This window comes from Capra hircus, chromosome 8 (genome assembly GCF_001704415.2).
Source record: "Capra hircus breed San Clemente chromosome 8, ASM170441v1, whole genome shotgun sequence".
In the NCBI taxonomy this organism is placed as follows: domain Eukaryota; kingdom Metazoa; phylum Chordata; class Mammalia; order Artiodactyla; family Bovidae; genus Capra; species Capra hircus.
Window position 1 is genome coordinate 76679455 of NC_030815.1, and position 21752 is coordinate 76701206.

Sequence of the window (21752 nt, forward strand, 5' to 3'; positions counted from 1 at the left end):
TTATTATTGTAAAATTTTTAACGATGCATCATGAAATTCTGAGTGAAGAATTAATAGCTGAATTTTACGCTGATACTTTCTCTGAATGTCCAAGTGATATACATGCTACCGTCTCAGATGATAACAGTTCTTTAGAATACAGTTCTGATTCAGAAGATGTGAATATTAGACCAACAAAAAGAAAACTTTAGTGACTGATTCTGATACAGAAAGTGAAAATAAAACTCACGGTGCTAGAAAAGACTTCACAGGTGTGTCAGGTGTAACTACTCAATGCAATAAACTGCAAAGTATTAGTAAAATAACAGAACTAAGTTTTGGCTACCCAAAATAAAAATTGCTGGTCACAGGTGTTAATTTCTGCCAAAAGTCCCCCAGTCAATAATGAGATAAAATGTCATTTCAAGGTATTATACTTGTCATATGACTTAGGAACTAAAAGAAGCACTAAGCCATTTATCTATCTAGTTCAACTTCTGTTAGCTTCAGATCACTCCATTCCCCAACTAAACCTTCCTAAGAACCTCAGTGTAAAAACTAATATAAGAAAAGTAGTTTTGGCTGATGCAGAAGATCCTTAACCACCGGGCTTGCATCAGGCCTTTCTGTGTGAGTTTAGAACAGTTAGAAAATCACTAATGCAATCTGATCCTTTCCTTTTTCCAAAGGAGAAAACTATTCAAGGGGTTAGCTTATGATCAACAACTAGCTAATCTTTTCCAGAGTCAATTATGTGGTGGTCAAATCAGGTACACATACAGTATATCTCTTTCATTATTAAAAAGAAATGTGCCACTTACTGATCACTTATTATATATTAATGTAACCTAAGCATGCACATCTGTATCTTCAAATATCCCCTTAATAACTACAATTATAGAAATAACCTAGACAAGTTTTTGTCATTGCTAAAGTGACTTAATGTTTAACTGTCATCTTACTTAAAACTATCCTGGGAAAAAGGAAATTTGCTTATTTTTATCCCTATGCAAAATGACTAAAAATACTTACCTAAACCAAAAGGGTTGCTAGTGGCAGAACCAGATGTGGAGTTACTACTAGGAGCTGATGATGTCGTGGCACTGGTTCCACTGGCATTTGTTTGTTGAGCTGAATGATCCTGAGGCCTATGAAAAATAATTTACACCGTAATATAAACATTTGAGCAAATTATTTTCAAAAGGAGCTCTGAAATTCCAATAGGTACAAATAAAGATTTTAAACCAACTCAAATTATCATAAAGTATATATGCTGAGATAATTAAGCACAAGGAACATGAATATAAACAAATATAGTAAAATCCCATGAAATCCAAACTATACTTCAATTGCCCCTCAAGTACTGCGGCTGCTGCTGCTAAGTCACTTCAGTCGTGTCCGACTCTGTGTGACCCCATAGACGGCAGCCCACCAGGCTCCTCGTCCCTGGGATTCTCCAGGCAGGAACACTGGAGTGGGTTGCCATTTCCTTCTCCAATGCATGAAAGTGAAAAGTAAAACTGAGGTCACTCAGTTGTATCCAACTCTTAGCGACCCCATGGACTGCAGCCCACCAGGCTCCTCCGTCCATGGGATTTGCCAGGCAAGAGTACTGGAGTGGGTTGCGACTGCCTTCTCCACCTCAAGTACACTTGTAAATATTTCATAAAAAATTCATCAACATAAAAAACGTCATAAACATTTCAATCATATTGATTGATTAAGAGAGGGAGATAGATCACCTCACAGAAAAGAATGAATGACTGATCACAATCACAAAGCCTGATTATATAAGCAATTTTTAATCTATCTCCTAAGTTCTTAAGGACTAGGGAGCAGTTTTACTCAGAACTAAAAATGTTGAAAGTAAAAAAAGAGACTTGACCAAAGAAGGCTGCAAAATCAATACCAATAATAACTCATTATTACTTAATATCAAGCAAAAAAATAAGGAGTCTATTAGAAACCCTTTCCGTCTGACACCAGTTAAGAGTTCTGAATCTCACTTAATCTGAATGATGATAAAATACCATATCCAAGTAAGTCTAAGGAAGCTCTAGGAGCTCTTTCACTAAGTAGAAAATAATTCTAAATGAAAAGAAAATATACCAATTTAATGGGTTATATTTTTTCTTATTGGTACACAAATAAAAGTATCTCTTAAGAAACTGAATAGTGCCTTAGATTTAATGAAATATGGTTACTAATTTGTGGTTTGCAAAGAAGATGAGTCACACTTCTAACCTTTGTCCAAAAATCTGAGACCAAAAACCACAGCTCAAAACATTAATGTGCTTATTCTGTAATTCAAGTAATATAATGATGATGATGAACACGTTAAAATATCAAATGTTTAAGTATTAGCATTACTGAACCATACTGGCTTTTTAAAAGACATCTGGTAACAGCAGCAAATCAATGAATTTTAATCTATTTACACATTAATGACAGCAATCATTTAACGGCAAGACTAGTTATTTTTAAAAGGGAATTATAAACATTTATTCATGGTTTACAGCTAAAATGTTTATAAAAACTTACCTGTTTTGTGTTTTGATGACAAGGTGAACAGTAAGTCCATCGTGAATTCCATGCTGACTCAAAGTATCTTGATCTTTTAAAATTTTTCCAGCAAATATCAACACAAGTTGGTCGGTATGTGATTTGAAACGTTTAGAGATTTCTTCCTTGAACTAAGTAAGAATAAAATAAATATGTATTACAGATGTTTACATAGCATCATCTAGTCTAGTTTCTAGAAGAAGTACTTCAAAAAGCCCCCAATTACAGATACTACAATAACTCAAACAATATGAAGACATATCCTTTCTGTGTCCGTATCTTGATCTTAGTGGGAAATGAGTATTACCATTTCACTCATCTCTAATGCAAACGTTTTATTACAGATGCAGATATCCTATATTCAAGGCCTAAATCCACTTCTTTGTCATAGCCTTATTCAATTTTACATCAATGGTACTAAATGTAGTTCAAGCTACACATAGCTCTTACCAAGTTTACAATATTCCTTTCCTCAGATTTCCATCTCAAATTCTGCTCCTTTCTACTTCAATATTGAGAAAGCCAACCTCTTATTATTGGCCTGATTATTGGCCTATTATACTGACTTTGGAGTCTTCCCTGGTGGCTCAGACGGTAAAGCGTCTGCCTGCAATGTGGGAGACCTGGGTTCGATTCCTGGGTCAGGAAGATTCCCCTGGAGAAGGAAATGGCAATCCACTCCAGCACTCTTGCCTGGAAAATCCCATGGACGGAGGAGCCTGACAGGCTACAGTCCATGGGGTCGCAAGGAGTCGGACACTACTGAGCGACTTCACTCACTCACTTATACTGACTTTATTCCCCGCCTCTTTCATTCAACATCTATTAACAAGCAGTATCATGCAGATACAGGCTTGCCCTATAGCTCAGTGGTAAAAAGTACACCTGCCAATGCAGGAGATGTGTGTTCGAGTCTTGGTCCGCAAAGATCCCTGGAGAAGGAAATGGCAACCCGCTGCAGTATTCTTGCTGGGAAATCTCATCGACAGAGGAGCCTGGCGGGCTACAATCAACAGGGTCACAAAGGGTCAGACACAACTGAGCAACTGAACACAAGAACACACACATGATGCAGAAACAGAAAGTAAAAATTCCTCCCGAAAGGCGAGCAGTCAAGTAAACCACAAAGTACAGAGGAAACACAAAGGCTAGTTAGAGAAAGTTTTCGTAAAACGTAATTAGGAAGAAGCCAAGAAAACCTCAAGAAAGGCTTCCCAGGGAGGGGAATAAAAGGCAGAAACATACAACAGAAGAGTGTGTCATACTATTGGACTTTTGAGTTCATTTGAGTTTTTCCATAATATCCTGCAGAAAAGCCAGAACAAACTTTCTGGCCAAACCAAAATAAGAAAAGTTTACTTATTCTATGCTAGGTTAAGTTTCTCACACTTTCACCAAAATCACCTATACACTTAGGTTTTACTCCACTGTTGAAGTCAGAAAATCTCAGGATGGGTGAAGAAATTAAAAGAATCCCATCATATTACAATGCCCTACAGAAATGGGTCTCTATAGACAATAACACTATCATCAAGGCCATGTTTTGGAAATATAAGCGGTATTTCGGGTTGTCACAATAAGTGGAAAGACACATTAAATAATATCTAACATTTTCTTTCAGGAGTAGGAGGGGAGATGTAGAGGAATACAAACATAAAGCAAGATAGATCATATGTCAATCACTGTCAAAGAGAGTTGAACCAAAATTCATCACATTCTACCTTTGTGTATAAATGAAATTTTCCATAACTAAGTTGTAACACTCAACGTAACTTTTATTTAAAAATGATAAATATAATGTGAAATTATACTGCAGTAAATATTTCAGACCTGTACCATCTGAACTATCCTTCCTTTGAAAATATGACATATAACCCTTTTATATAGGATAAGCAATTTTAAAATAGGAAAATCTTTGCTAAAGCACCAGTAGCACAATATTCTATATAAAAAGGTTAAGTCCAATCATAAATTAACCATTCTCATATTATTAAGCATTTCATTTCTCTGGCAGCTGTTAGAAATAATAATAAGGTAATATGCACAGCACACAGTTTTACAAGAACCGAATGAGAATGTATGTAAAAGTCAAGCATCAGGTATCTAAGGTGGTTTAATAAACAGTAGCTACTACAAGGCCAGCTCTTTAAACCTCAGTAACTGAAGATGACTTTTAATCCTATTTCAGATACAGAAACAGAGGGGGGTTCAATATGCTCCTCTCACAGTGACAGCTAATCAACTGTCAAGTTAAGCTTGAAATTGGAGCCCCTGGTGGCTCAGATGCTAAAGAGTCTGCCTACAGTGCGGAGACCCAGGTTCGATCTCTGTGTTGCAAAGATCCCCTGGAGAAGGAATGGGCAACCCACTCCAGTATTCTTTCCTGGAGAATCCCATGGATGGAGGAGCCTAGCAGGCTACAGTCCATGGGGTCGGAAAGAGTCAGATACGACTGAGCAACTTCACTTTCACTTTTCTTTTTCAAGCTTGAAATCTAGGTCTGACTTTAAGAACCAACCTACTCAGATTAAAGCAAAAGAGAAAAGGAAAGATATACCCATTTGAATGCAGAGTTCCAAAGAAAGCAAGGAGAGATAAGAAAGCCTTCCTCAGCAATCAATGCAAAGAAATAGAGGAAAATAGAATGGGAAAGACGAGAGATCTCTTCAAGAAAATCAGAGATACCAAGGGAACATTTCATGCAAAGACGGGCTCAATAAAGGACAGAAATGGTAGGGACCTAAAGGACGTAGAAGATATTAAAAAAGAGGTGGCAAGAATATACAGAACTGTACAAAAAAGATCTTCACGACCTAGATAATCACAATGGTGTGATCACTCACCTAGAGCCAGACACCCTGGAATGTGAAGTCAAGTGGGCCTTAGAAAGCATCACTATGAACAAAGCTAGTGGAGGTGATGGAATTCCAGTTATTTCAAATCCTGAAAGACGATGCTGTGAAAGTGCTGCACTCAATATGCCAGCAAATTTGGAAAACTCAGCAGCGGCCACAAGACTGGAAAAGGTCAGTTTCATTCCAATCCCAAAGAAAGGCAATGCCAAAGAATGCTCAAACTACTGCACAACTGCACTCATCTCACACGCTAGTAAAGTGATGCTTAAAATTCTCCAAGCCAGGCTTCAGCAATACAAGAACTATGAACTTCTAGATCTTCAAGCTGGTTTTAGAAAAAGTAGAGGAACCAGAGATCAAACTGCCAACATCCACTGATCATCGGAAAAGCAAGAGAGTTCCAGAAAAACATCTATTTCTGTTTTACTGACTATGCCAAAGCCTTTGACTGTGTGGATCACAATAAACTGTGGAAAATTCTGAAAGAGATGGGAATACCAGACCACCTGACCTGTCTCTTGAGAAACCTGTATGCAGGTCAGGAAGCAACAGTTAGAACTGGACATGGAACAACAGACTGGTTCCAAATAGGAAAAGGAGTATGTCAAGGCTGTATATTGTCACCCTGCTTATTTAACTTACACGCAGAGTACATCATGACAAACGCTGGGCTAGAGGAAGCACAAGCTGGAATCAAGATTGCTGAGAGAAATATCAATAACCTCATATATGCAGATGACACCACCCTTATGGCAGAAAGTAAAGAAGAACTAAAGAGCCTCCTGATGAAAGTGAAAGAGGAGAGTGAAAAAGTTGGCGTAAAGCTCAACATTCAGAAAACTAAATTCATGGCATCCTGTCACATCACTTCATGGCAAACAGATGGGGAAACAGTGACTGATTTTATTTTTCTGGGCTCCAAAATCACTGCAGATGGTGACTGCAGCCATGAAATTAAAAGACACTTACTCCTTGGAAGGAAAGTTATGACCAATCTAGACAGCATATTAAAAAGCAGAGACGTTACTTTGCTAACAATGGTCCATCTAGTCAAGGCTATGGTTTTTCCAGTAGTTATATATGGATGTGAGAGTTGGACTATAAAGAAAGCTGAGTGCAGAGGAACTGATGCTTTTGAACTGTGGTGTTGGAGAAGACTCTTGAGAGTCCTTTGGACTGCAAGGAGATCCAATCAGTCCATCCTAAAGGCAGGACTGATGTTGAAGCTGAAACTGCAATACTTTGGCCACTTCATGCGAAGAGCTGACTCATCTGAAAAGACCTGATGCTGGGAAAGACTGAAGACAGGAGGAGAAGGGGACAACAGAGGATGAGATGGTTGGATGGCATCACCAACTCAATGGACATGGGTTTGGGTGGACTCCAGGAGTTGGTGATGGACAGGGAGGCCTGGCATGCTGTGGTTCATGGGGTCAAAGAGTCAGACACGACTGGGCGACTGAACTCAGATTATCTATACTCTGTGCTAAGTCACTTCAGTAACCCATTTCTGGTGTACAGTGGCTTTTTAGTATATTCACAAATTTCATTCAACCATCACCATGGTCAATTTTGAAATTTTCATGTTCTCAAAAAGAAACCAATACCTTTTAGTTATGACCTCCTATCCCCTCATCACTCCAAATCATAAGAAACCATTAATTGGGGTGTTCCCTGGCGGTCCAGTGGTTAGCACTTGGCGATTTCACTTAACAAGTTTGAAGGGTGCATTCATGTTGTGGTATGTATCAATACTTCATCCCTTTTTATGGCTAAACATTCTATTGTATGAATATACAACATTTTGTTTATCCATCAATTGATGGGCACTTGGACTATTTCCACCTTTGGGCTCTTATGAATAATGTTGCTATAAACTGAGTGGGGAAGATCCCCTGGAGAAAGAAAACAGCAATCCACTCCAATATTCTTGCCTGGGAAATCTCATGGACAGAGAAGGCTGGCAGGCTACAGTCCATGGGGTCCTGAGTCAGACATGACGTAGTGACTAAACAACAACAAGCGTTTATGTACAAGTTTTTCTGTGGACATATAATTGCATTTCTCTTGGGTATACACTCAGATGCAGAATTAAATTACTGTTAATTCTTCATCACTTGAGAAACCATCAGACTGTTATCCTAAGTATTTAATGGCTATTACTATTGTATAATCCTACCAGCAGTGTATAAGGTTCTAATCTCTCCACACTGTCACCAATATTTATTACCTAAGTTGTTTTTAATAGTCACCCTAGTAGATGTGCTGTAGTTTTTATTTGCATTCCCCTGATAACTAATGACATTGAGCATCTTTTCATGTGCTTATATTTATATCTTTGGAAAACTTTATTCACATCCTTTGCCCATTTTTTAATTGGGTTATTTGCCTTCCTATTACTGAGCTATAAAAATTCTTTATATATTCTAGATATGTCTCTTAATCAGAATACGATCTGGAGGAAGAAATATTTCAAGGCAGAAACTCATAAAATAGAAGAAATTGAGACCTCTTGGTTTTGACTAGAACAAAGTTTTGATCCTAAACATCCAATGGACCCAGAACTGAATCCTCAACTGGCAATACAGAAAACCAAGCTAATACAATCCCCATAATCTATTCCCACAATCTACAGAATTCCTAGAAGACTCAATATGGTACCACCAGGGGCTGAGAACAGGGTATAAGGTGACAGATGCTGAAGGACTAAAATAGGGGATTTGAAAGACAAAGCAGACACATCTTCACTGCATGTTAAGCAAGCAATCGTTCCTCCCCAAACCCAACAAAAAAGGAAGGAAGGATTTTTTTTCCTCTGGAAGGAGAACAGGGTCTCTAGACTAAAGAACATACTAGACACACCGAGAACAGGAGTACAACACTAAAACAAGAAGATTAAGTCAACAGAGACATACTAGATGCTTAGCCTTTCCCCATTCCCCTCACAGCTATCAAAGGGAATAGTGGCGTCTGGACTTTAAACATCCAAGCATAAAGATAATAATATACAATGTCTCCAAGGAAAATCTAACTAGGGTAAAACAAAAGAACTTAGAGATAAGGACTTAAGGGTTTTCACTAGACAGTTATCCAAGGCAGTGGTTCCCAAAGTGAGTGGAGGCCTCTATCTGCCCTGGGGAGCATCTGGCAATATTTGAGGACATTTTTGGTTGTCACAACATGGGTTAAGGACCACTAGTGGGTAGAGACGGAAGATGCGAAATAACCTACAACACACAGCTCAGCCTCAACAACAGAGGATTTTAAAACCCCAAATGTCAACAATAACGAGATTGAGAAACTGTTCTAGAGCTATACTTCTCAAAGTGCTCTCCCCTAGATGAGCAACTTTCACCATTACCAGGTTAATTTGATAGAAATGCAAATTCTCAGGACCGAGTCAAATCAGAAACTCTGGGGATGAGGCCCAGCAAGCTATGGGTTTTTTGTTTTTTTTTTTTAATCTATGGTTTAACAAGCTTCCCAGGTGATCAGATGGTTCTGATGGACAGTGTTCTAGGTCTAATAAATTTCCCCCAAATTTGCAGGCAATTAATGAACATAGTAAGTTACACTAAAAGGAAAGTCACTAAAATCAACAACAAAAAAGGTGTCCTTAGCAAATAACTTGCTAACAGGAAAAAGCAGAGAGGAACCTATAGATGAAAATGAAACCTTTAAGTAAACATGGGACACTCAACCAAGATAAAATCATAAACTGGGTCTTAAAACAAACCTTGGAAATGTTAATAATTGTAAGTTTGAAACCATGTAAGTATATTCTTTGACACTAATGGAATAACAATAGAAATCGGTAACAGAGAGATACCTGAAACATTTCCACATTAAACAAAACACTTCCAAATAAGTCATGGGTCAAAAAGAAAGTCTTGAAGAACAATTAAAAAAATATTTTCAACTGAACAAAAATGAAGCTACAATGTCAAAATTTGTAAGATGCAGCTATAGCAAGACCTAGAAAAATTTATAGCGTTAAAGACATAAATTTAAGAAAGGTCACAAATCAGCAACCTCAAGTTTCAACCTTTAGAAAACAGAACAACAACAAATGAACCCCCCCCCCAAAAAATAGCAGAAATCAAAAACAGAAAAATAAGAAAAACATCTCTCAAAATATCAGTAAAATTGATTAGAATCTAGATACAAAGGCCAAAAAAAAAAGCGAGAAGATATAAATTAGCAATATCAGAAACAAGAAAAGGAAATGACTACAGACCTCACAATGAAAAGGATAATGAGGAAAATTGCTTATTCCTTATTGTTGTTTAGCTGCTAAATTGTGTCCACCTCTTTTACGATCCCATGAACCATTTCCTTCTCCAAGGGATCTCCCCGATCCAAGGATGGAACTCAACTCTCCTGCACAGGCAGGCAGATTCTTCGTGACTGAGCCACCAGAAAAGCTCAAGAAAAACTCTGCATGCAAGGTGTTTGACAACTTGGATGGACCGGTATCTTGAGAGATTCAAGCTACTAGAACTCATACACTCTCTTCTGAAAATAGAAAAGGAAACAATTTCAATTAATTTCATGAGGGCAATATTACCCTGATACCAAAACTAGAAAAGAAAAACCACAGACCAATATCCCTCATGAACACAGACAGAAATGCTCCATAATATACTACCAAGTTAAATCCAGCAATATAGAACAAGAATAACTCTTAATGACCAAGTGAGGTTTACCCTAGAAATTTCAACATCTGAAAAACCAATATAATTCACCATATTGATAAAAGGAAAAGAAAATCCACACCATCTTAACAATCAATAACAAAAAAGCATTAGAAAGCATTCATTTCTAAGAAAATTCCCAGAAAATCAGGAATAAAAGGAAACTACTTAGACCTGATAAAGTACATCTACAAAATATTTACTCTTTGGAATAATAATGGTGACCAATTGAATGTTTTCCTTCTAAGACCAGTAACAAAGCAAGGATGTCTGCTCTCCAAATAATAATTGATTCCACTTATACAAGATACCTAGAACAGACAAATTATCAGAGTCAGAAAATTAACTGCTAGATGCCAGGGGCCAGGAAGTATGGAGGGGCAATGGGGAGTTAGAGCTTAATGGAGACAGAGTTTCAGTTTAGGAAGGTGAAAAATTGGGGGGATGGATGATGGTGACAGTTGTCCAACAATGTGAATGTACTTAGTGCCCCTGAACTGTACCATTAAACATGGTTAAAATGCTATGTTTTACATCATGTGACTTTTACCACAATAAAAACAAACTTTAATAAAAGGGGGGATGTCTGTTCTCTATTCAACATCATATTGAAAATTCCTGCCAATGCAACAAAGCAGGAAAAACAAATGCATAATTAGTACAAAAGAGGAAAAAATAGGAAACTTATCAGTTCCTTGCAATATATGAGCTTTATTTGCATCTCACTTGAAACAGAAATCTTTTGCAAGGGAATGGGAAAAGCCAGACTGGGAGAAAACACTTAGAAATGACCCTCTGATAAAGGACTGTTATTTAAAGTAATTCTCTGGTGATCCAGTGGTTGAGAGTCTGTCAATGCGGGGTTCACAGGTTTGATCCCTGATCTGGGAGGATCCCACATGCCAACGGGCAGCTGGGCTCGTGTGCCACAACTACTGAGACCACCATCTAGAGCCTGTGGGCCGCAACTACTGAGGCTAGGCACCACAAAGACTGAAGCCCCTGCACCTACAGCCTGTTCTCCACAACAAGAGAAGTCACTACAAGAAGCCTGTGCACCACAACTGACAAGTAGCCCAAGCTCAACTCAACTAGAGAAAGCCCATGCGCAGCAACAGAGGCCCAGTGCAGACAAAAATAAATAAATAAAGGTTAAAAAAAAACAACAACAACACAACTTAAAAAACAGGCAAAAATTTTAACAGATATCTCACCAAAGAAGATACACAGATGGCAAAGAAGCATATTTGTATCATAGGCCATTAGGAAACTGCCAATTAAAACAAGAAGAGAGCAATATATAACTATTAGGATGGCCAAACTAAAACAGAAACATCATCAAACACTGGCAAGGAAATGAAACAGGAACTCTCATTCATTGCTAATGGGAATACAAAATGGTATAGCCACTTGGCAGGAGTTTAGCAATTTCTTACAAAACTAAACATAAGTCTTATCATTTGGTCCAGCAAGGACCCTCTCCATGGTATTTACCCAAAGGAGTTGAGACCTTACGGACAAACAAAACCTGCTCACAGGTGTATATGACAGCTTTATTCATTAATGTCAAAGATTGGAAGCAACCAAGAAATTGTTCCACAGGTGAATAAATAAACCATGGTACACCCAGACAAAGGGATATTATTTAGCAATAGAAAGAAATAAGCCATAAAACCATCAAAAGAACCATGGAGGAACCTTAAATGCATACTAAGTCAAATAAGCCAATCTAAAAGGCTACATACTGTATAATTCCAACTAGACAATATTCTGGAAAGGACAAAACTATGGAGACAGTAAATGGATCAGTGGTTGCCAGGAGTTAGGGTAGAGGCAGTGCACATACACTATACACACTTGTCAAAACACCAATAGTGAGTCTTAAACTATGAATTTTGAATGATAAGGATGTGTCAATGTAGGTCCATCAATTGTAACAAATGTACCATCCCAGGGTGGGATGTTGATTGGGAGATTCAAGTGTATGTGTGGGTAGGGGGAGCCCCAAGGAGTATGGGAACTCCGTATTTCCTGCTCAAGTTACTATAAACCTGAAACTGCTCTAAAAAGTCTTTTTTTAAAAAGGCAAAAATATATAGTAAATTCATGCTATCATTACACTTAAAAAGTCATTTTGAGACAATGGGGAAATTCTGGATTGGTGCAATTTAGCCAGTATTAATTGGTAAGGCAGGATAATGTACTCTGTTTTTTAAAAGACGGTCCTTATCTTTTAGAGATACATGCGAAAATATTATAGGATGAAGAGATATAATCCATGAGAGATGAGTCAGATAATGGAACTGAGAGGAGCCTTAAGGGTAAGTACACTTAAAACAAGGCTGGCTCTAAGATTAATTGTCAAACCTGGGTGAAGGATTCATGGGGAGTCAATTTATTCTTATCTCTACTTCTTTAAGTATTTAAAATTACCCATGACTTTAAAATTCAGAAAAATTTTAAAGCGGGGAGAGTAACTGGCAATATAAAATTTCATATCCAGTGCAAATTCCCCCAAAATGAAATCAAAATAGACTTCTGACACACAAAAACAGAGAATTTGTTACCCAGCATATACAGACTACAGGAAATGTTAATGAGTTCCTCAGACAGATGAAAATGATCCTCTCCTAAGTGAAGGAATAGAACAATGGAAAGAATAAATCAAAATAAAAACTGACTTTATAAAGTATTAACAATGTCTTGTGTTAGAAGGAGGAAAAGAAGAGGACAAAGGAGGAAGGAAGAAGGGGGGTTCAAATATAGTCTGCAGGCAGATATAAACCGTGCTCAATTGTTCTAAGGTTCTTGTAATAACAGCAAAGAAGTACAAGTACTTACTGATTTAGACATTTTATAAGATGCATATGGTATTCTCTGGGACAACTACTAAACAATATAAACAGCATACATCTACCAACCTAATAAAAGGGGCAACTGGAAAAGGGGGAGGGCGAATAGCTGGAATAATACAAATCAAAAGAGAAAAAAGCAACATAGAAGAGACAGGAAAAACAGAAATCAATGGTAAAATGGGAAATGTAAAGCAAATGTATCAATAATTACATAACAGACAACATGTTACAAAGACAAAATTGCCAGACTGTATCTAAAAACCCAATTTCATGTTGCTTAAAAAAAGATACACATAAATTACTAAGAGAAGGAAAAAAAAAAGAATGGGTAAAAATAGGCTATGCAAAAACTAACCAAATAAAGTTAATGAGGCTACTTGACAATTTTTTTTTTTACAATTGAAGTGTAGTTGATTTACAATGTTGTGTTAATTACTGCTGTTCAGCAAAGAGACTCAATTATACATATTGTGTGTAAATATATAAATATATACACACATTCTTTCTCAAATTCTTTTCTATTATGGTCTATCACAGGACACTGAATAGTTCCCAGAACAAAGCAAACTTTAATACAATACAAAAGCTACTAGGACATTTCAACATTAGGAAGTGTTCAATTCACAAGAAAACTTTAAATGTACATGTTTATCATAATACAGCTTCAAAGTACATAAAGCAAAAATAAAATAGAACTACAGAGAAAATTAATCCAAAAGTACAGAAACATTTCATAGCACATTTACCTCAGTAACTGATAGAATAAAACAGACAAAAAGAAAAAAAAAAGATTTGAACAACTTAATTAACTGATGGCTCAACTGGCATGTATAAAACACTGTATCCAACAACCACAGAATAAGTGTTCTTTTCTAGTACATTTACAAACTTACATACTGGGTTACTGGCCTCCCTGGTGGCTCAGAGGTAAAGAATCCTCTGCCAATACAGGAGACACAGGTTCAATCCCTGGGTCAGGAAGATTCCCTGGAGAAGGAAATGGCCACTCACTCCAGTATTCTTGCCTGGGAAATCCTATGGACAGAGGAACTTGCTGCTAAGTTGCTACTGCTAAGTCGCTTCCGTCGTGCCCGACTCTTAGCGACCTCATGGACTGCAGCCTACCAGGCTCCTCGGTCCATGGGACTTTTCCAGATAAGAGTACTGGAGTGGGATGCCATTGACTGAGGAGACTGGTAGGTTACAGTCCATGGGGTCGCAAAGAGTTGGACACGACTGAGCAATTTCACTTTCCCTTTTCAGCAACTAAACAACAATAATAATAGTGGGCCATAAAGCATGTCAACATTTTTCAATAAGTTTAAATCTTTTAAAGCATGCACTCCACACACAAAGTAAACAGAACCATGGAGGAGTTGTCGTTTAGTCACTAAGTCATGTCTGACTCTTTTGCAACCCCGAGGACTGCCACCCACCAGGTTCCTCTGTCCATGGGATTTTCCAAACAAGAATACTGGAATGGGTTGCCATACCCTTCTCCAGGGGAAGATCCTGAAACAAACTGAGTCCATATCTCCTGTTTGGCAAGCAGATTCTATACCACTGAGCCACAAAGTAAGCCCTACCATGCAATTAAACAGCATCAAAAAGGTAAATCAGTAAAACACTAGTTCAACTGGAAACGATTTCCCAGACAGGACACAAAAAAATTTAGCCATAAAAAAGCCACAATAAATTAAACTATCATTAACAGAGTAAAATGTTAAGCAACAGACTGAAAATATCTACAATACCAAAAACCAACAGAGATCTTGAAACCCAGATTTTATACAGATAGCCTGCCAACCAGTAAAATACAACCCAACTGAAAACCAGTCAATAGACTGAAATAAGAACTTCACAAAAATGAAATCTAAATGGCCAATAAACAAAGGAAGGGGACTAATCCTAAAATAACTGGGTAACTTTAAAACCTCTGACATGAAAAATAAATAAATAAATAAATAAAACCTCTGACATGGGACTTCCCTGGTGGTCCAGTGGTTAAGAATCTGTCTTCCAATGCAGGGGATGCGGGTTCAATCCCTGGTTGGGGAACTAAAATCCCACATGCCACAGGGCAACCAAACCTGCACACTGCAAATAAAGAAGTCTGTGTGCTGCAATCAGTGAACACGCACACTCTACAGAGTCCATGATTCACAACAAGAGAAGTCCCATGCACCACAATGAAGACCCAGCGCAGCAAAATGTAAAAAATAAAAAAGTAAAAACACTGTAATAGATTCAGGCACACAGCAGAGGGATTCAGCCATACACACACGTATCCATTCTCCCCCAAACTTCCATCCATTAATCAACCATATATACCCCAATACAAAATGGCTTAAAAAAAATAAGTAAAAAACAAAGTAGAACTAGTGACATATCCACTGAATAGTCCAATATAAAAACTGTTACAGGGCTTCCCTGTTGACTTAGCGGTAAAGAATCCACCTACCAATGCAGAAGACATGGGTTCAATCCCTGGTCCATGAAGATCTCACATGCCGTGGAGCAACTCAGCCTATGTGTCACAATACTGCGCCTGTGCTCTAGAGCCAGGAACTGCCAACTACTGAAGCCTGCACGCCCTAAGGCCCAAGAGTCACAACTACTAAGCCTATATGGCTCCACTATTGAAGCCAACAGTGAGAAGCCTACACATCATAACGAGAGACAAGGCCCCACTGGCTGCAACTAGAGAAAAAAGCCTGCACAGCAATAAAGACTCAGCACAACCAAAAATAAATAAATACAATTATTGAAATAAAAATCTACTGAACAGCACAGGGAACTCTGCTCAATACTCTGTAATGACCTATATGGACTTAAAAAACTAAAAAAAGAGTGTGTGTGTATATATATATGTATAGCTCATTCACTTTGCTATACACCTGAAATTAACACAACATTGTAAATCAACTATGCTTCAATAAAAACCTTAAAAATAAAGTTTGTCTAAAAATTCTAGTTTTAGGTAGCAGACCAGAGTGGCTATGAGACACAGAAATCACAACACAGATGATCACCCAAGAATAATAGACGGTCATCCATGAGCATAATTAAGCAGAGACAGTTAAGACCTGGTATCCCAAAACAGCCACAACCTTAAAAGCTTCTATCACAGAATGGTAGTGAATGCTTTAGTTGAGCCCTTAGTAATATTTAAGGGCTAGAATCCTACTAACCATGAATTGTCAATGTTGGGAAGGATAGTTTGGCGCTCTGGACATACTAGGGGCTTCTCTGATATCCTAGATGCAAAGGGCTAAGATCTTAGTGGCACACAGTTCAAAATGCACTCATACTCATCATTATTTTACTAAGCAGCTACATCATGCCTCGAACCACATCCCCACATCGTCTCATTCAATCTTCACAAAAATCTCAAGAAACCAAAGTCCTTACAGACTCAAAGAAATCACTTTCTCCTAAAGAATTACAGCATTGTTGAAAATTAACATCACTTGCTCAACATCACTCATTATTAGAGAAATGCAAATCAAAACCACAATGAGGTACCACTTCACACCAGTCAGAATGGCTGCGATCCAAAAATCTGCAAGCAATAAATGCTGGAGAGGGTGTGGAGAAAAGGGAACCCTCCTACACTGTTGGTGGGAATGCAAACTAGTACAGCCACTATGGAGAACAGTGTGGAGATTCCTTAAAAAATTGCAAATAGAACTACCTTATGACCCAGCAATCCCACTTCTGGGCATACACACCGAGGAAACCAGAACTGAAAGAGACACATGTACCCCAATGTTCATCGCAGCACTGTTTATAATAGCCAGGACATGGAAACAACCTAGATGTCCATCAGCAGATGAATGGCTAAGAAAGCTGTGGTACATATACACAATGGAGTATTACTCAGCCGTTAAAAAGAATTCATTTGAATCAGTTCTGATGAGATGGATGAAACTGGAGCCGATTATACAGAGTGAAGTAAGCCAGAAAGAAAAACACCAATACAGTATACTAACACATATATATGGAATTTAGGAAGATGGCAATGACGACCCTGTATGCAAGACAGGAAAAAAGACACAGATGTGTATAACGGACTTTTGGACTCAGAGGGAGAGGGAGAGGGTGGGATGATTTGGGAGAATGGCATTCTAACATGTATACTATCATGTAAGAATTGAATCGCCAGTCTATGTCTGACGCAGGATACAGCACGCTTGGGGCTGGTGCATGGGGATGACCCAGAGAGATGTTATGGGGAGGGAGGTGGGAGGGGGGTTCATGTTTGGGAATGCATGTAAGAATTAAAGATTTTAAAATTTAAAACATAAAAAACTAAAAAAAAAAAAAGAAAATTAACATCACTGATACTAGAATCCTCTAGCTTCATGAAACTCTTGGTTCTGAGGGGCACCTAAGGCAATTCAAAACAAGAATTTATAGCACTTTATGTTGAAGATCGGAAAGCATTATGAAAGAGAAGGTACAAAGAGAAATTGTGTAATGTGACTACCTATTATAACCCAATTCTTATAAAAATAAATTTTAAATTTCAAATAACTGATGTCAAACAATTTAGGTAATTAGAACTACTCCCAAACAGACTAACATTGGTTTACTCTAAGCAAATTATTCAAAGCTTGAAACAAACTTTACAAAAACAAAGTATAACAGTAACTCTCAGCTGCCTGCCACTCCACTGAAAACAAAAATGAGTAAATCTTAATTTTAATTATACCAAATCAGATATGCTCTAGTTTCCCAAATAAGCTACATTTTAGACAATTTTAATCCAAATATGATGCTATATTTTTACAGAAGAGCCAAAAATCCTGCATGTACTTCATACATCCTTAAACTTCTATTCTGCACTCTACAAAAGGTAGAGGAAATAGTTTACAGTGGCTTCAAATTTTCCAATTTGATCTCTAATATTTGAACTTATCTGTTTTATCTATTATACTTTTATTGAACACAAGGAAAAAAATCAGCAACTAAGTAGTACTGACTTAGGGAAAAAAAATTAGCAACTTTTTTAGAATAATGCAATGCTGTATTTATCGACATGGAATGGTCAAAATTTTGCATTAAGTGAAAAATTTAACTTTAAATCAAGAGCATCAAGTTTGATTTTTTAGATTTATTTTTTAATTGGAAGAAAACTGCCTTACTATGTTGTGCTTTCTGCAGTACAACAGCGAAAATCAGTCATAATTATACATTGGCTTCCCAGGTGGCTCTAGTGGTAAAAAACCCACCTGCCAATGTAGGAGACATAAGAGAGGCAGATTCAATCCCTGGGTCAGGAAGATCCCCTGGAGAAGGAAATGGCAACCCACTCCAGTATTCTTGCCTGGAGAATCCCACGGACAGAGGAGCTGGCCAGCTACAGTCCATGGAGTAGCAAAGAGTCAGACACCAGACAGACAGACAGACACACACACACACACACACACACATCCATTAGCTATCTATTTGACACATGATAGTGTATACATCCCACCCTCTCCTTTCTCTGCTATGTCCACAAGCCCATTGTATGTATGTACCACAACTTTTTATCCATTCATCTGTCTATGGACATCTAGGCTGTATCCATGTCCTGGCTATTGTAAATATTGTTGCAATGAACACAGTGGGGTACATGTGTCTTATACAACTGTGGTTTTCTCAGGGTGTATGCCCAGTAGCAGGATTACTGGGTCATATGGTAGATATATTCCAGGTTTTTAAAGGAATCTTCACATTGTTCTCCATAATTGCTGTATCAGTTTACATTCCCACCAACAACACATCCTCTCCAGCATTTACTGTTTGTAGATTTTATGATGATGGCCATTCTGATTGGTGCAGGATGATGCCTCATAGTAGTTTTGATTTGCACTTCCCTAGTAATTAGCAATGTGGAGCATCTTTTCACGTTTATTGGCCATCTGTATGTCTTCTTTAGAGAAATGTCCATTTAGGTGTTCTACCCATTTTTTGATGGGCTGTTTTTCTGATATTGAGCTGTATGAGCTGCTTAAATATCTCTGGAGACGAATCCTTTGATTAGCATTCTTAAAAATTCTCAAAGCAGCTTTAGACAGGAGGCAGCCCAGACAATATTCTTCTGTAGAAACAAAATTTATTGCAACAAATTATATAAAATGCTTCCATATACCTAGGGAAGAATCCTAACGAAAAAGGATTTTCATAATTTCCTTTAGTTATTTCTATACTACCTTGATAGATATGCTTATTTTTGTCCTTCCGCTCATGTGGCCACCACCAGTTCAAAATGAACAAACTGGAATGAGTTTCCAAGGATACGTATTTCTTATAAATGTAAGTTTCCTACTCTGGTCTTGCTCTTGACAACCTACAGAAACTTCCAACAGGCTAGAAAGGTTGAAAAGTATCTCAAGAATCAAAATTTCAACATACTTCAAAGTAAGTTATTTAATGATCTGAAATCAACTCAGCCATCTACAAAACATTCAGTAGCCTTCTCATTTTCTCAACATCATCCGAAGTAAGGTGTTTCACATCAGTGGATTATCCAGCTAATGTTCACGCCTGTGTGAAAACCAAAACTGCTCCCCATTCTACCAAATACAATTTAATTTTCTGACAATACTGAGTTAGTTACTGGTACAGTATCAGCTGCTGTCCTACAATATAGAAATACTGTTCCAGACTCTCAAACTGTCTTATATTTGCTTTTTATCTTCCAGTACATTCTTATCTTTACAGCATACTCTCTTCCCCCTAAATTTGCTATTTTTAATCTGAGGAAGAAGAGGCAAATAAATAATCAAGAATTAGAAGGCTACATAAAATAGAATGCTGTATGAAATGAAAAAATCTAAGATTTAATATAGTATCAACTTTTACGACACAAATCTCATCTGTTCAGGGTCTATTTCATTTATTCCCTGTTCCTGATTTGTTTAGGGGAAGAAAATGAGAAACACAAACATGGTGGGGTAGGGCAGAGACAAAGCATTACCATATTAGGAAAGAATGTTTATGAGACAAGTTAGACCTAAATTCAAACCTTATTTTTGCCACTTACTAGTTGTATGACTTCTAAGATGTTACCTGTCTCTGAGCCTCAGTTTTCTATCACTGAAATGGAGATTATAATTATTCTGCAGGACTAATGGGACAATTAAGTGATGAATATAATATACCTGGGCATAGTACACTCAGGCAAACACTTAATATTTCTAACCTAACTGTGTGAGGATAAACTCTGAACTATAAACTCTTTAAAATATTGAGTTAATATGCTTTTATGAAAGTCATCCCTTACCAATATCCCACAATCCAAATTTACTTTTGAATAGCCAGTCTCTGCTTATATTAAATATCCTTACCAAAAAAAAAAAAAAAAAAAAACAGAAAAATCTTGCAAGCTCAAAATAAAATCCCCAAAACTAAAGATTAAAACACTGTAATTCCATTTCCTGCAGAACCACATATTAACAGCATTTAACAAGAATTTTCTAAATAGTTGCGTGAATAACATACTGCATTCAAATATTTGCTATTTCAGTATTTTTAAGTCACAGTTCCTTTGAGAGTCTCTACTTTTTAATCAGTTTTTTATTCAGTACTGCTTACATCTCTCAAAAAAAAAAATGTAAAAAATACATTTAAGGTTACTCAGACCTCAGGCATTATTCTCCAAATGCCTGAGGTCTGAGTAACCTTAAAGTACCCTCATTAAAAAACAATGCATAAATCTTACAATAACATGTTGGACATAAGATAAACTACAGAAACATAAGCAGCTATATGAGAAAAGGGCACCTTCTTATAATTATAAATCTGAACAGTCGAAAATGTTACAGTGCATTATCAATGGAAACTCTTAAAAACTGTATGTTTAAATACATACAGTTTACAAATAACTACAAACTAAATGTTTCACTTTCACATGCTAGCAAACTAAGCTTTCTTCTAGAAGCCAATTCAAGTGAAGTATATAAACTCTGAGTTAGGTACTTTTACATATTGTTTCATGAAATCCTTCAAATAATCTAGTACAGCAGGTATTTAATCACATGTTAAGAATATGGCCAGTGAGGCTCAGAGGTGTAAAGTCGTATTCCAAGGTTAATGCTTTCTCCAAAATGCAGACCACAATATTCCTAATGACAATACCCTTTCCCCTTCTTCAAAAATATTAATATTATGCATTAGGCTGGTGCAAAAATAATTGTGGCTTTGCATCAAACTTTGCCATTTGATTCTGGAATACATTCTTAAATGTGGTTATGTTATACATCACTTAAATGTGCATTTCTCGCTTTGCTTTTTGCTAGCAATATTACCTGCTATGTACTTTATTTTAGACTATGGAAATGACAAAAAGCAAATCCGAGCAATTTTATGAGTTCAAAATGAATTGCAAAGCAGCAGAGACAACTCTCAACAACAATGCATTTGGCCCAGGAACTGCTAACGAACGTACAGTGCAGTGGTGGTTCAAGAAGACAAGAGCCTTGAAGATGAGAGGAGTGGCCAGCCATCAGCTGGTCTCAGTTGACTACAACCAATTGAAAGCAATCATCAAAGCTGGTCCTCTAACAACTACGTGAGAAATTGTCGAAGAACTCAACTTCGACCATTCTATGGTCTTGGGCATTTGAAGCAAATTGGAAAGGTGAAAAATCTCAGTAAGTGGGTGCCTCATGAGCTGACTGTAAATCAAAAAAATCGTCGTTTTGAAGTGTCATCATCTTTTATTGTATGCAGCAATGAAGAGCAATTTCTCAATTAGATTGTGACATGTGACAAAAAGTGGATTTTCTACAATAACCAGCAATGACCAGCTCAGAGCT

General features: G+C 37.3%; 1 protein-coding gene across 2 annotated transcripts in view; it reads right to left on the reverse strand.

The window, feature by feature from the left end:
- The window catches only part of UBQLN1 (ubiquilin 1), a 54731-nt gene that overhangs the window by 20441 nt on the left and 12538 nt on the right, over positions 1-21752 (reverse strand). For both annotated transcript variants that reach the window (XM_018052411.1, XM_005684222.3), the window contains exons 2-3: positions 2521-2672; positions 1012-1127 (exon numbers count right to left, since the gene is read on the reverse strand). In XM_018052411.1, the coding sequence (XP_017907900.1) occupies positions 1012-1127; positions 2521-2672 (268 nt within the window). The remainder of the gene's footprint in view (positions 1-1011; positions 1128-2520; positions 2673-21752) is intronic.